Genomic DNA, 12,642 nt, shown 5'->3' with positions numbered 1-12,642 from the left:
CAGTGTGGGACAATCCTCCGTCTCATGATCAAACAATGTACAATACAAGCACGATGGATGCGTCAGATTTGTACAATTGTGGGCATAATGTCCTGGCCCTCTGCAATTGTAACATATTAGCTGTCTGCGCCCTCTCCCAAATCCTCCTCACCCTCGGCCTCGCCCGCGCCCCTGAAATCGGTGCGTGCCATTCCGACATTTTGGTTAAGGGGTCGCGTTTTGGCCTGAACTCTATAAGTAGGAGTCCTATCCATCATCAGCTCATAACTTCTACAGTTGTAGTCATCATGTCCTACTGACCTACAGAAATTACAGAACAACTGCTGGGAATTCTGCGTGTACTTCTACAATAAGTGGCAGTTGTCTCTGGCATGGTTTCCCCCTATTTGACAAATCACGCACCATAATGCAGGCGCTACGCTAGGCCTTGCTTGTGTCTCCGGCCTCAATGGCATTGATCCCCCTCCCGGGAGGTAATTCTCAAACACCGGGCAATGGTCCTTGTCATGTCCCTGACCCTTGCATTTTACGCACCATACTTCTTCACGCACCTTTGAGAAATTTTTTTGGTCTTGCTTCAGGCTCTACATCTCGAGGCATAAGTTCTTCAGCTACACGTGAATCTGTTGAACTCCTAGATTAGGATCCTGTATCAGAGTTTCATGTAGCCTCATCGCGGCCTCTAATGCTTCGGCTTGCTTGAGTTGTTATTATTTACTATGAAAACGCGTTCCTCAATTGTGGTGCTAGTGATGGTACAAACCATGCGTGATGTTGTCCATCTGTCATAGTCATGTTGGCTTCGCGAATCATACATTTGAAACTTTGATCCAACTCACAAGGAGTCTCACCTGGTAGCATCATGATTTCTTTGAACCCAATTATTGACTGCGCTTCTGATTTTGGCTTGCTAAATTCCTTAGTTAGCGCGGCTTGAACCTCCCTGATTCCTGCATTCGGATGATTGCTCGAGTGCTTAATGTACCAGGTCAATGCGCGATCCTACAGGGCACTGATCAACGTATCTTTCTTGATTGCATCATCTGTCACTCCTTGTGTTTCCCATACAGCTTTTACGACGAACCAAAACTGGTCTGGATCTTCATTTCCGACTCCTTTGAACACCAGCAACTTTATTGAGCTCGCCATATTACAGCGCAGTGGTGGTGGAGGTGGGGTGGGCGAGGATGGAGGTGATGGTGACGAAAATAGCGATGGTGTGGGTGGAGGTGGTATGTGTGGAATCCTCTTCCTTATCAAGTTGATCACACTGCGCGGAGATACCTGTTAATCCATGATTCCTACCCTTAATCCATGATTCCTACCCTTCATTTGCCATACTTTTCCCACCTTGCCCTAATTTCTACATTCTTGTGCATCATCGCTTCCTCCATCCTTGAACAAATCCAATCGCTCCTTAGCCCCATTCACCAGGTCCTAGACCCCTTAACATCATTATCCAACCTCCATTTCCACTTTCCCACCATTTTTCCTCCATCAACCCTCCAAAATCCTCTTTTCAGAACATCCTGTAGAAATCACAGAACATCTTATAGAACCCCTGTAGACTTCCTGTAGAAGCTCACGAAAGTGATTTCTTGAGATCCGATCACTGTAAAACTCTCTGGAAGGGTGCTAGGGACCCCTTAGGCTCTCTTCTGGCCTTCCCAGCCTCCTGCAAGCATTTCCTTTTGCCAATCCACCTATGCACAGTAAAAAACAATTAAAACACATGCATAATAATTCTGCCAACTTACTCAAAAAATACAAAAAGATGTTTCTTTTCAGATTTCACTTCAGAAGTAGCTTAGTCACATGCATTTTACCTTTCTAAGAGTCAATGGCATTCCTTTCTGTAGCTTTCATCATTTTTCTTGCACCAGTAGGGTTAGTCGGTAAAACTAGGGTTTTCTAGGGTTTGCATTTCCTTTCCGCTTTTCGCTTCTTTCTGCAAGTAGATTAGCCTCCTTTGAGTTAGCTTTCATCCATCAGTTAAAAAGCTTCTTCTAAGAGCTCTTAGAAGTTGGCTTAAGCTCCTAGCGGACTTGTGCCAGTTGACCAAGTGACAGCCGCGACAAGAGCTAGTACTTGCGCATATAGCACCGTCGCTTCCAAGTTTGTTATGAAGTACCGGGTTGATAAAAGTAAAGAAGGGAGTCCCAGGAGTTGCAACATTATTGTTGCAATACTAGGGCCCACCACTACCCTTATTGCTTCCGTGAAATAATTTGTTTGAATTTGAGATTTTATCTTTAATTGTTCTTTAACTAATTCTAAAGTGTCTTTATTATTTTTTTCTTCTATACCAGCAATTATAAGGTGTAAGGCTCTTTTGTGGCACTCATGATCGAGTACAATTAATTTATTAATTTCTTCTTTTATGAGTTTAATATATAATTTATTCTATGTGTTATTTAGGGTTGAGTTATTATGGAATTGTTCTTTTAGATTTCTAATCTCACTTTTTCAAAATGTCATTATGTCATTTCTACCTTATAAATTAAATTATTTGTGATTTTACCAATAAAAATAAAATTACAATAATAAATTGAATTTAATTGTTTTAACTCTTTTTATTACTGCAATATTCCATTCATTGTTGACTATTATAACATTTCCTCCATAATATGTAATGTGAATGGAGGGGATTCTTTTTTTTTTTTTTTTTTTTTTTTTTTTTTTTTTTTTTTTTAATTTAGTATTAAATATAAGATCTTAATAATTTATTTGTTTGATTGTTTTTATTTAAGTGATTGGAAAAAGGATTGGCTTAGTTTGAATGGTTGGGAAAATCGTCTATTTTCTCTTTTATCCATGATAATTTTCATGAAGAATATGTTGACCCATTGAAGTTTTGAAGAGTAACCATAATTAGCCCAATCACATAAATTAAATGTTGGCAAGAAAAGATAGGCATCAATCCATAATAATTATCAAAGCACTTACTAACATTTACTACACAATACATATCATGTTGTTAAAATTAGAAAAAACAATAAAAACTCACTAAATTATAGTTTTATATTATTATTATAATAACCCGCAAACTAGCAACCATATAAACTAAATATTGGTAAAAGTAGATAGGCATAAATTGATAATAACCATCAAAGCACTTACTAACATTTACTACTTAATATATCTCATGTTGTTAAAATTAGAAAAAACAATAAAAACTCACTAAATTATAGTTTTATATTATTATTATTATTATAACCCCCAAACCATACCCAACAGGGCTAGTGAGAGTTGCCTCTCATGCGTTCACGTGGTTTGAACCATACCCAAGAGGGCTAGTTAGAGTTGCCTCTCACGGGCTCACCCACTGGGTTTGAACCAATGACCTTTACAAATGAGTGCTTTAATATAATAGGCAATCACCAACAATCCTGCTCCAAATGGACTTAAATTATTATTATTATTATGATTAAACAATAACAAGAATTAATATTTAAGTTAAATATATATACATTTTAATAAACACATAGAACAAGATTCTTAATTATGGAGATTCTTAATTTCTAAATAAGTTTTGTTACAATATTATGGATAATATCATGAATTATCAACACCACATGCCAAAAAAACCACCATAACTCAATTCATATATCATTTTGGATAATGAATCATTTTAATTAAAAAATAAAAAATAACATAACTATTTTGAAGATAAATCTCAACTTCTGATTTGTATATATTACTATGAATATTTTGAAATACACATTATACATCAACATAATAATTATTTACATGGAAACTTTATTTCAAAATAAACCTACCTTTCATTTAATTAAAAAAATACTATATTAATTATTCATAGTGGGCTGGATCTACGAACGAAGTAGTACAGTACTTGACCGCAATTCATCGCTGGATTCCATCTATATATTGTCATTTGAATGTCATAGTTGTTACGCTAGATTTCGTAGACTGTCATTTGAATGTCATAGTTGTTATAATCTTTGCAACTCAGGCCGACCTCGCTCATGTTATTGCAATATCATATTAATATCAATTCTACTTCCAACCATTTCAGGTGAAGCCCAAAGCAGGACTCTGGTTTTACCCTCGTTCATTTCTGTGTGTTCAAGAAGAGAAATGGCAACCAAACGCTCTTGTGGTTGTTGTTGTTTCCGCTTCTCCTGCTTTTCTTGTTTGCGCTTCTCCTGCTTTTCTTGTTTCCGCAAACCAGATCATCCCACTTCAGGCCCAGGTTCTCAGAGCTCGCCTCCTGCAATAGGTACAGTTTTTTGATAGCACAAAAGGTCGAACGTTTTTATTTATGTTTCTGTATATTATTATGATACCGTCATTTCACAGAAGGCTCTTCCGCTTCTACAATGGCGGCCATCAACGCATGATTCTGCAAACGATAATACTGACGCTGCTGGCGATTGTGTTTGTGCAGAAACTCTCCCAGGAGCTCAAGCTCCAATCCCTGGACCTTTTAATGTTGTAACTCCACTGGAAAATGAGATAGAACATACCCATCCGGGCGGCAAAGCTCCAGTCTCCGAATCTCCGAGGAAATCTGAGGAAAACGTGAATCTCAATGTACCAGAAGCCCCCCAGTGCGATGAAGCTCCATCCCCTTCCACTTCCGAAGTTGCAACTATACGAGATGTCATTGGCACCATACTACATAAAGACATTGTTCAAATGCATGGGAAAAATGAGCCTGTCGATCTCGATCTCCTTATGATCGACATATCTAAGCTTTTGAAACTGAGAGAGAAGGTACATCACAATCTTTCATATCGATCCGAATTACAACATAATTAGATTGTGAACTATATCATTAGATAGTATTATAATTATTGTGTGATATCTGATTTGAATATGGTTTCATTCCTTGTTTCTTCTTAGGAAATGAGTCCAGGGAAAAAAGTATCAAATCCCAAAGGTTCATGTTTGACGAATTTAAAGGACATATTGTCATTACCGAAGTTAAAGGGCATATTGTCATCGCCCGACTTCACGAAGTTAACGAACTTAGCGTCAGACGCATCAGAGGCTGTTTCTAAATGGGTGTGTATTAATCTCATTATAGAGAATTTCATCACTTGCAATTAAAACTGAAAGTCCAGTATAAATATATTAAATCTGAAAATTTCTCTTCTTTTTTATGTTGTTCAGAAAGATATTATATCTGGACCTGTTACAAAACTCTTGCAATTAAAACTGAAAGTCCAGTATAAATATATTAAATCTGAAAATTTCTCTCTTTTGTTTTTTATGTTGTTCAGACACAGATTATATCTGGACCTGTTACAAAGTTGCTAAAGGATGTAGGCCAGGTAAGCGTTTTTACTGCAGGACTTCTGCTGGTCGCAAATACCTTGGAAACATTTCAAGAGGTTACCTCGAACCAAAAAGAGTGTTTGGATCTGTTAAAAGAAATGAGTTGTTTTGCTTCTATTGTTAAAAGACTCACAGAAAGGCCCGGAGAAAACCAGGAGCATGAAATCCAAGAGTCAGTAACATTGATTGTTGAAGGGGCGATCTTGTGCTGTACTAATATGGAGAGTCCGTACTGGAAAAGGTAAATACTCAACATTCTGTGGTTCATCTTATTTACCACGATGTGTATAAATAAAATACAAAGCTGTTTCATAGTGGTCAAATCCGCAGAAAGCCCATGCTTTATACCCAAACATAGAAAGAAGTGTTTTTCATGGAATTTCCTTGCTTGATTGCAGCTTCTTCTCAACGTCCACAGTGAAAGACGATCTGAGTGGCATGAGAAAGAAGTTAGAAGACAAATACAGGAAACTTGATATCGTAATCGGTCTTCGTGTTCTAACTAACACGGAGAGGATTCTTGCTGCCATGGCGGCGTGGAATTCCCCTCTGTCTAGAAGATATCCTGAACATGCTGGTAAAAATATTGTCAAATTAATTTATATTGAAATTTAAATTATTGTGAGTTTAATTTTATTGCTCACAACTTTAAATATGGATGTGGTGCTGAATATTGTTGCAACAGTCGGCATAGAGGAGTCAATTAAAGATGTGATGAAGCGTTTGGAATGTGACGACAATGGAAAGAATGTTGTCACAGTTATCCTCCATGGTTTCGGAGGAATCGGTAAGACCACCCTCGCAGATGCGGTCTTCTCACAAGTTGAGGGCTGTAAATGTTCTGAGGTTCAACTGTCTAATGATATCAGTCCACAACATATCATACAGTTGCAAAAAAAAATACTAGGACATTTGATGCCTGGAGAGTCTATTCCAGATATTGCAAAGCCCGAGGATGGACAGCGAGAACTACGGCTAATGTTAGAGAAAGTAGAGGCATTCATATACATTGATGATGTTTTGAATGCAGAGCAGCTTCAACTTCTTTTGCCGCAGGATCTTCATAAAGCAAAGAAAGTAAGGTTTCTCCTTACTGCAAGCAATGCAGATGTGGATCGTGCATTCCTAAGCTCTTGGGCTCCCAAAATCTATCATGTGAAGGGCATTGAGAATTCAGAAGATGCACTAAGTATTTTAAAGAAGAATATATTGGAAGGAATAAGATCTGAACAATTCGCTCAAATAATAAAAAGATGTCATGGAATTCCCCTCATGTTGAAATTAGTAGCAAGTTTCATAGCTTATGCCCGCAATAAAGAGTCTGCTTATTCTCAACTGATGCAAGAGGAAGACATATGGAAGAAGGAAGAATTTAACGAGATGCACCTCTGCTTTGCCTACGATGCTCTTCCTGAAGAATGCAAGGATCCATTCCTAGACATCTGTTCGTATTTCAGAAGATGGGATTGGGACAAAGTGGAAAATATTGTTGGAGAAGATGCACTGCAAAAGTTAGAAAGCAGAGCATTGGTGACTAAAGACACATTTACTGGGGTTGTAAATGTGCACGATGTGATCTTACAACTTGGTTTATATATGTCAAAAGGAAAGCAAGTGAGATTGACATTCAGCAGTGCAACGAAACTGATGGTGTACCTGGGAGAGAAAAAGGAGGTAACAAATCTATGAACTCAAAAAAAGGTTATATACATGTTTGTTTATAGAGTATCTGTTTTGATTTAATTATATTTTATAATGGCATGCAGGGTGCTGAAGGGATTAAGGGAATTTGGTTAAGTGGTAATCAGGATCTGTTGAAGATATCTGCAACAACACTCGACTCAATGCATAAGTCATTGAGAGTTCTTCGACTTGGAGATCAGCGAGCAGAGGTGGAGGGCGAGTGTAGTGAAATATTTGAAGAGTTGGTATTTTTTAAAGCGAAAGTTCGGCAGCTTCCGTTTTATGATATGTCAAAACAATTAGAGAAATTGAAATACCTCAGTTACACACCGAATGAGTTGAAGCTATCTAAGGCAAGTGATTCTATTTCTCCATTCAGTTTTCCCCCAAAAAATTGGTTCTACTTAAGAAAATGTTTTACGTACCAATTACATAACTTGCAGATGCCTTCAACTTTGAGACACATGGAACTTGATGGGAGTTCAGATTCCCATGCTTTTGAAATATCATCCAAGGATCTTCAAGACCATAGAGATTTGAGAATACTAAGATTGGTCAACTTTGAAAAGTTGACCAGTCTGCCTAAAGAGTTTGGCTACCAAGTAACTAGTTTGCAGGAACTTTCTCTTTCAGATTGCAAATCCTTAGAGAAACTGCCCAATTCAATTTCAAAGCTTCGATCTTTACGGATACTGGAAATGAATAATTGCTTAAAATTGACTGAGTTGCCGGTCGACTTCGGATCGTTGAGTTCTCTGCAAGAACTCAATCTGGCTCGCTGCATGGAATTAAAAGCACTTCCAGATAGTATCGATAAACTTTCATCATTGGAATTCTTGAATTTATCAGATTGCAAGAAGCTTTTAAATCTCCCCAGTGGGTTAGGAAAGTTAACCTGCCTTCTTCAAACAACTCTAGACTCTTGCGAGAGACTAGAAAGTATCCCAGAAACCATTGGAGAGTTGAAGCAATTGCAGGTCATGGAGATGAGATGGTGTCGCAATCTAAAAGAACTACCTGATGGCTTTTGCAACCTCTCTTTTATCCCACGTCTTTCATTTAGAGGTTGTACGAGGCTGGAGAAGCTTCCAGATAGGTTTGGTCAATTAAAAAGTTTGAAAGAGCTCAACATGACATCATGTAAAACACTAGAGAAGCTTCCGGAAGGTTTTGGTCAACTGAAAAGTTTGGAGAGGTTGATTTTTGATGATTGCAGCAAGCTTAGAGAGTTGTGCAATGACTTCCACTGTCTTTCCTCGTTGCAATATTTAGATTTCTCAAAATGCAAGAGCTTAGAGAAACTTCCGGAAGACTTCCATTTCCTAACCTCGTTGCAAGAACTAATTTTAAGTGGATGCCAGGGATTAGAGAAACTTCCTGAATACTTGCATTGCCTAAACTCATTGCAACTCCTAGTTTTGGACTGGTGCCCCAAGCTAGAAGGGAAATCAATGGACCACGTGACAAAGATGAACACATTACAAGTTGTCAGCATCCAAGGAAACGATGAGTTGGTGCAGAGATGGAGAGAAATTGAAAGGGATTGCCATGGATCATCGTATCCGTCAGTTTTTATTTCAAAGGTAAGCATATCGTCTATTCACATTTATGATTTAAAAAATGTGATTGTTTTTATTATTTATAATTATTTTTTAAAAGTAAATTTGAGATTTAAAAATATAATTTTAAAATAATAAAATAGGAAAAAAATAAAGTAATAAAAAAATTAAATACAAAGTTTTTGTAAATGTTATATTATTTATTCAAATTTTTACATTATTAATTTTTGAAAATTTTATAAATAAATTATAAATATATTTTTCATATATTTTCAAATTTCTTATATTAAAATATGTAAAATAAATGATTATTGAATCACAATTCAATATTACATCCAAAATATATAAATTTAAAATTGAAAACTAAATACATCTATATAAAAATAACTTCAAGATATAATTAAAACATAAAATTCCCTTATTTTATAAAAATATTCATTCTTATAATTAATATTAATATTTTGAATTCTATTATTTTTCTATAATTAATATTGTTAATTTTTAATGTTATTAGGTAATTTATACATATAAATCTTTTTTTTTTTCAAAATTTTCCTAATATTGTTTTCCAACAAACAATTATTTTACAGGGAGTGCCAATGTCAGTGAATAATAAAGAGAATGTGAAATACAGTGTTTTATCGGAACTGAAACGCCTGCTTAGAAATGGACGAGGAGAGCCAGTCCAACTATCTGATCTTCTGCCAAACACCTCCGCCCTTGTCATATTTGATTTCTACGGTGATAAGGACCGATTCCCGTGGCCCTTTATTGAGGAGACGGTCGATGATGGAAAGCAAATAAAAATAATATATCTTGGTGCACACTTTGAACAGTTGCCCAAGAAAGTTAAGGATACTATCTTTGTGGTCCATGAGTCGGGAAATCGTGTAAGAAATATTTTCCTGAATATGTTGCGGACAAGAGAAGAAGATGTTGGGGGTACTGATCATTATTTTCAAATGGATGCGAAGATGGTGGGGGATGGCAACAGCGATGACTATGATCCTTGTTTTAGTTGGAGATCTTTGACAGAAGGTGAAGTGGAGAAATTTGTGGTGTGTAACTCTGAGAGATACCTCAACTTGAAGCAGCTCGCAGAAACAAATCAAGAGAGTAATATGGAATTGTTAATAGAATTGTTTGCACCTCACCGAGACGAAACCTTTCCCGTCTTTCAAAAGAATGGGCCATCACAAAAGGTACGAATACCTCAAAGGCTTTAGCCTTCCTTATATAGTTCCCGCACATTCAGCCGTTAACTTTGGTCACCATTTGAATGTCTCGAACTTACAATCTATTTAATTTGATTTTTTAATTAATTCTACTTACGTCTACTGAACAAAGCAATTTTTAACTTCAAACCGAATAACGAAATTTTTTTACTTCGCGTAACAATTTTTAACTTTACTCAATTCATTGCGCCCTTATATTTTGTTGGTGTGACTATTGTAGGATCGAACTGAAAAATTAGTTACTACTGGTCTATCTATCCAAAGCAATAATATCTTTTACTTCACTTAAAAATTGATCAAACTTCATTTTACTTATTGTGCTTGTTATACTATTGGCGTTGTGCTCGTTTGTTTTGTTGGCGTGACTTTTGTAGGATCGGACGGAAAATTACGAACGGAAAACTGCTTGTGGAGTTCACAAATTGGCAGGGAAAACTATGGGGAAAACTATTCTTGTAGAATTGTGGCCTTACAATTCATGGAGATGTGAATATAACCATCCGTTTTGGAAGGAAATGTATTTTATGGAGAAAGAGAAAGTTGACCTTGAAATTATATCAATTCCTATTGTGCACCCAAAGGAATGTGATGTAAGCTATGTGTATGAGCAGTTTTCAAGACAAGTTCCTTGGCTTGTACTCCAAAATTCATGGACAGTAATAACAAGAGCAGTGAAGTTCTTTTTTGAGAAACACTGTGTGTGGGAAGAGCATGATGAATGTGAAAAATGGTATCCAACAATAAATTGGATCATACATCCAAACGGAAGAATTAGTGTGTATAGACCTTATATATTCCTTAAAGAAGAATGGGAACAACCAAAGAATATGTCGACTTTAGAGTTCCTTTTCAACCACTCGGAAAGTGTCTCAGCCCAGGTTAATAACTTTATTTAATTTTTTATTATATATTTTAACATAAAAAAATGATGATGAATAAATAACTGGTCATTTTTTTTAATTATATTCTTCTTGTTGTTTTTGGCTAGGTGCAAAAGTTAATGCTTCCAGGAAAATTGATATGCTTATATAGAGAAGGGGAAAATGATCGGGCCATATATTCCATGTGGAATGCACTGGAGCAGCAGCAGCGGGACCGCATTCACATTATTCATTTGGGACGTAGAAGAATGGAAAGTTTTGAATTCACTGAGAATATTAAGAAGGATTATTATTATCCTTTGAAAAATACAGCTGAGATCGAGGGGATATCTTCGCTGAATTTATCGGAGAATGAAATTATGAGATTTTCACTACGTCTATGCCATTTGAAAGAAAAAATTAATAGAATGGAGGAAAGTGAACTGAAATTTCTGTTACATTCTTTTCAACCTTTACATTTTATTCAAAATGACGAGTACTACATGCACGGATCCATAGCCCTCATGGATGGGGCTGGGAAAGTAGTTGCAGCTTTAGGAGGAGAAGTTCTGGAGTCAAAATACAACTGGAAAGATATAGCACAGGGCTTTATAAAGTCAATAATGAATGATATCGAATCAGGAGGAAAAGAAATGCATGATGAGGACCCCGGCGTCTTCGACAGCCTTATTCAGAACCTGCAAACAACGGCCGCTGCAGCCGTTGAGCAACAAAATGTGGATGCCTATTTCGAGAGCTTGCGAGAGTACATATCTGAGTTATGGGGAATGGAACTTTCTCAGGCTTTTAGATTCAACAAGGTTGATCGCTTTCTTTAGTACCTATCCTAAATTTTCTGAATCATATTATTTTTTATTCACATAATGATTTTTCCATTTCTTATTTTCTAATAGGAGGGGAAAAAGCGGTCTTTGCCAAGTGTGACTTGGCCAACTTCAAGAGGCTTCTGTAGGTTAAAGAATTTCCTGTCAGAGGGAATAAGCGACGATTGGGTTGTGCGTATTAAGCCTCTCCATTTTTGCGACAACCATTAATTACTTTTTTGGTTCGAACATGAAATTCATTGTTGGATCATGTCCAACTTCTATGTCAAATATTTGATCTAAATTCTGTTTTTATGGTTTTCAGAAAGAAATCATTTCTCGTCATCCTGAAAAAGAAGATAAGCGGGCGATCGTCATTCACGGTTTGCTGAAGGATATAGAGGAGGCACAGTGGGCTGTTGCAGGTCTTCTTGCGGTTGCGGATCTTTTGGAGCGATTGGAAACTGTTCCTTCGCACTGGCGAATTGGGTCTGTGTTTGTCTTATGGGAGATGTTTAGAATGGGGAAATATATTAAGCAGTTTGATCAAAAGCCTGGGTTGTGGAGAGGGGTGAAGCGTGTAGCAACAGCAATAATAGTGGCTTACTCCTTCCACTGCTGTTCTCAAATTGATGAGTCCAAATTTGCCTGGTGAGTACTTGACACTTTAATGTTAACTAACAATAGTGGTGTTTAAAAAATAAATTATGTCATGGGTGGCTTGTCAAACGCTTACTTTTAGATAGAAAAGCTTATGAAATATGATTGTGCGCGGAGGCGGGCCTTCTATACAATCAAATAAATGTTTAGATCAAAGAATCCTCGGCGTTGATTTGTGTTGAAGGTAGAGCCCGGTGAAAATAAATTTCGAAAACTATGATTACTAAGTGGGCTTTAAAAACAAATCTTAATGCAAGTTTTTACCATTGGCAGGTTCACCGATGGCTGGGATGCCGATTATGATGTAGGGACGATAATCAAAATTTGCGACATAATGGCCAAAGCAATCACGGAAGGTCCTAGTAATGAAAGTGGGTCCCTCGTAGAGGAAATGTGCGACTGCTTCCCTGGTTTCAATTTCGGCTTCTTCATGGAAAGTGGAGATGAAGGTGGGCCATCTTGTGAAGGTGAAAGCGGCGTCTATGCCGTCGAGGCTGGTTCCACAGCTATAGATGAAGGT

At 36.9% G+C, this 12,642-nt stretch overlaps 2 protein-coding genes across 2 annotated transcripts; both read left to right on the top strand.

The window, feature by feature from the left end:
- Positions 1 to 3,890: 3,890 nt before the first annotated feature.
- LOC149199177 (uncharacterized) lies at positions 3,891 to 5,916 on the top strand. The gene is made up of 5 exons (XM_089400479.1): positions 3,891 to 4,240; positions 4,409 to 4,737; positions 4,867 to 5,028; positions 5,247 to 5,542; positions 5,700 to 5,916. The coding sequence occupies exons 1-5, from the start codon at positions 4,099 to 4,101 to the stop codon at positions 5,914 to 5,916; spliced, it is 1,146 nt and encodes a 381-aa protein (XP_089256605.1). The 5' UTR covers positions 3,891 to 4,098.
- Positions 5,917 to 5,999: 83 nt separating this feature from the next.
- On the top strand, positions 6,000 to 12,121 carry LOC149199176 (uncharacterized). The gene is made up of 7 exons (XM_089402324.1): positions 6,000 to 6,975; positions 7,068 to 8,567; positions 9,134 to 9,745; positions 10,153 to 10,656; positions 10,767 to 11,459; positions 11,553 to 11,654; positions 11,788 to 12,121. The coding sequence occupies exons 1-7, from the start codon at positions 6,016 to 6,018 to the stop codon at positions 12,115 to 12,117; spliced, it is 4,701 nt and encodes a 1,566-aa protein (XP_089258450.1). The 5' UTR covers positions 6,000 to 6,015; the 3' UTR covers positions 12,118 to 12,121.
- Positions 12,122 to 12,642: the final 521 nt, after the last annotated feature.

This window comes from Pinus tabuliformis, chromosome 2_1 (assembly GCF_031772625.1).
Source record: "Pinus tabuliformis cultivar Carrire ecotype Pingquan chromosome 2_1, CPIR1, whole genome shotgun sequence".
Classification (NCBI taxonomy): domain Eukaryota; kingdom Viridiplantae; phylum Streptophyta; class Pinopsida; order Pinales; family Pinaceae; genus Pinus; species Pinus tabuliformis.
The sequence above is the reverse complement of the archived record's forward strand: the minus strand, read 5'-3'. Positions and strand labels throughout refer to the sequence as shown.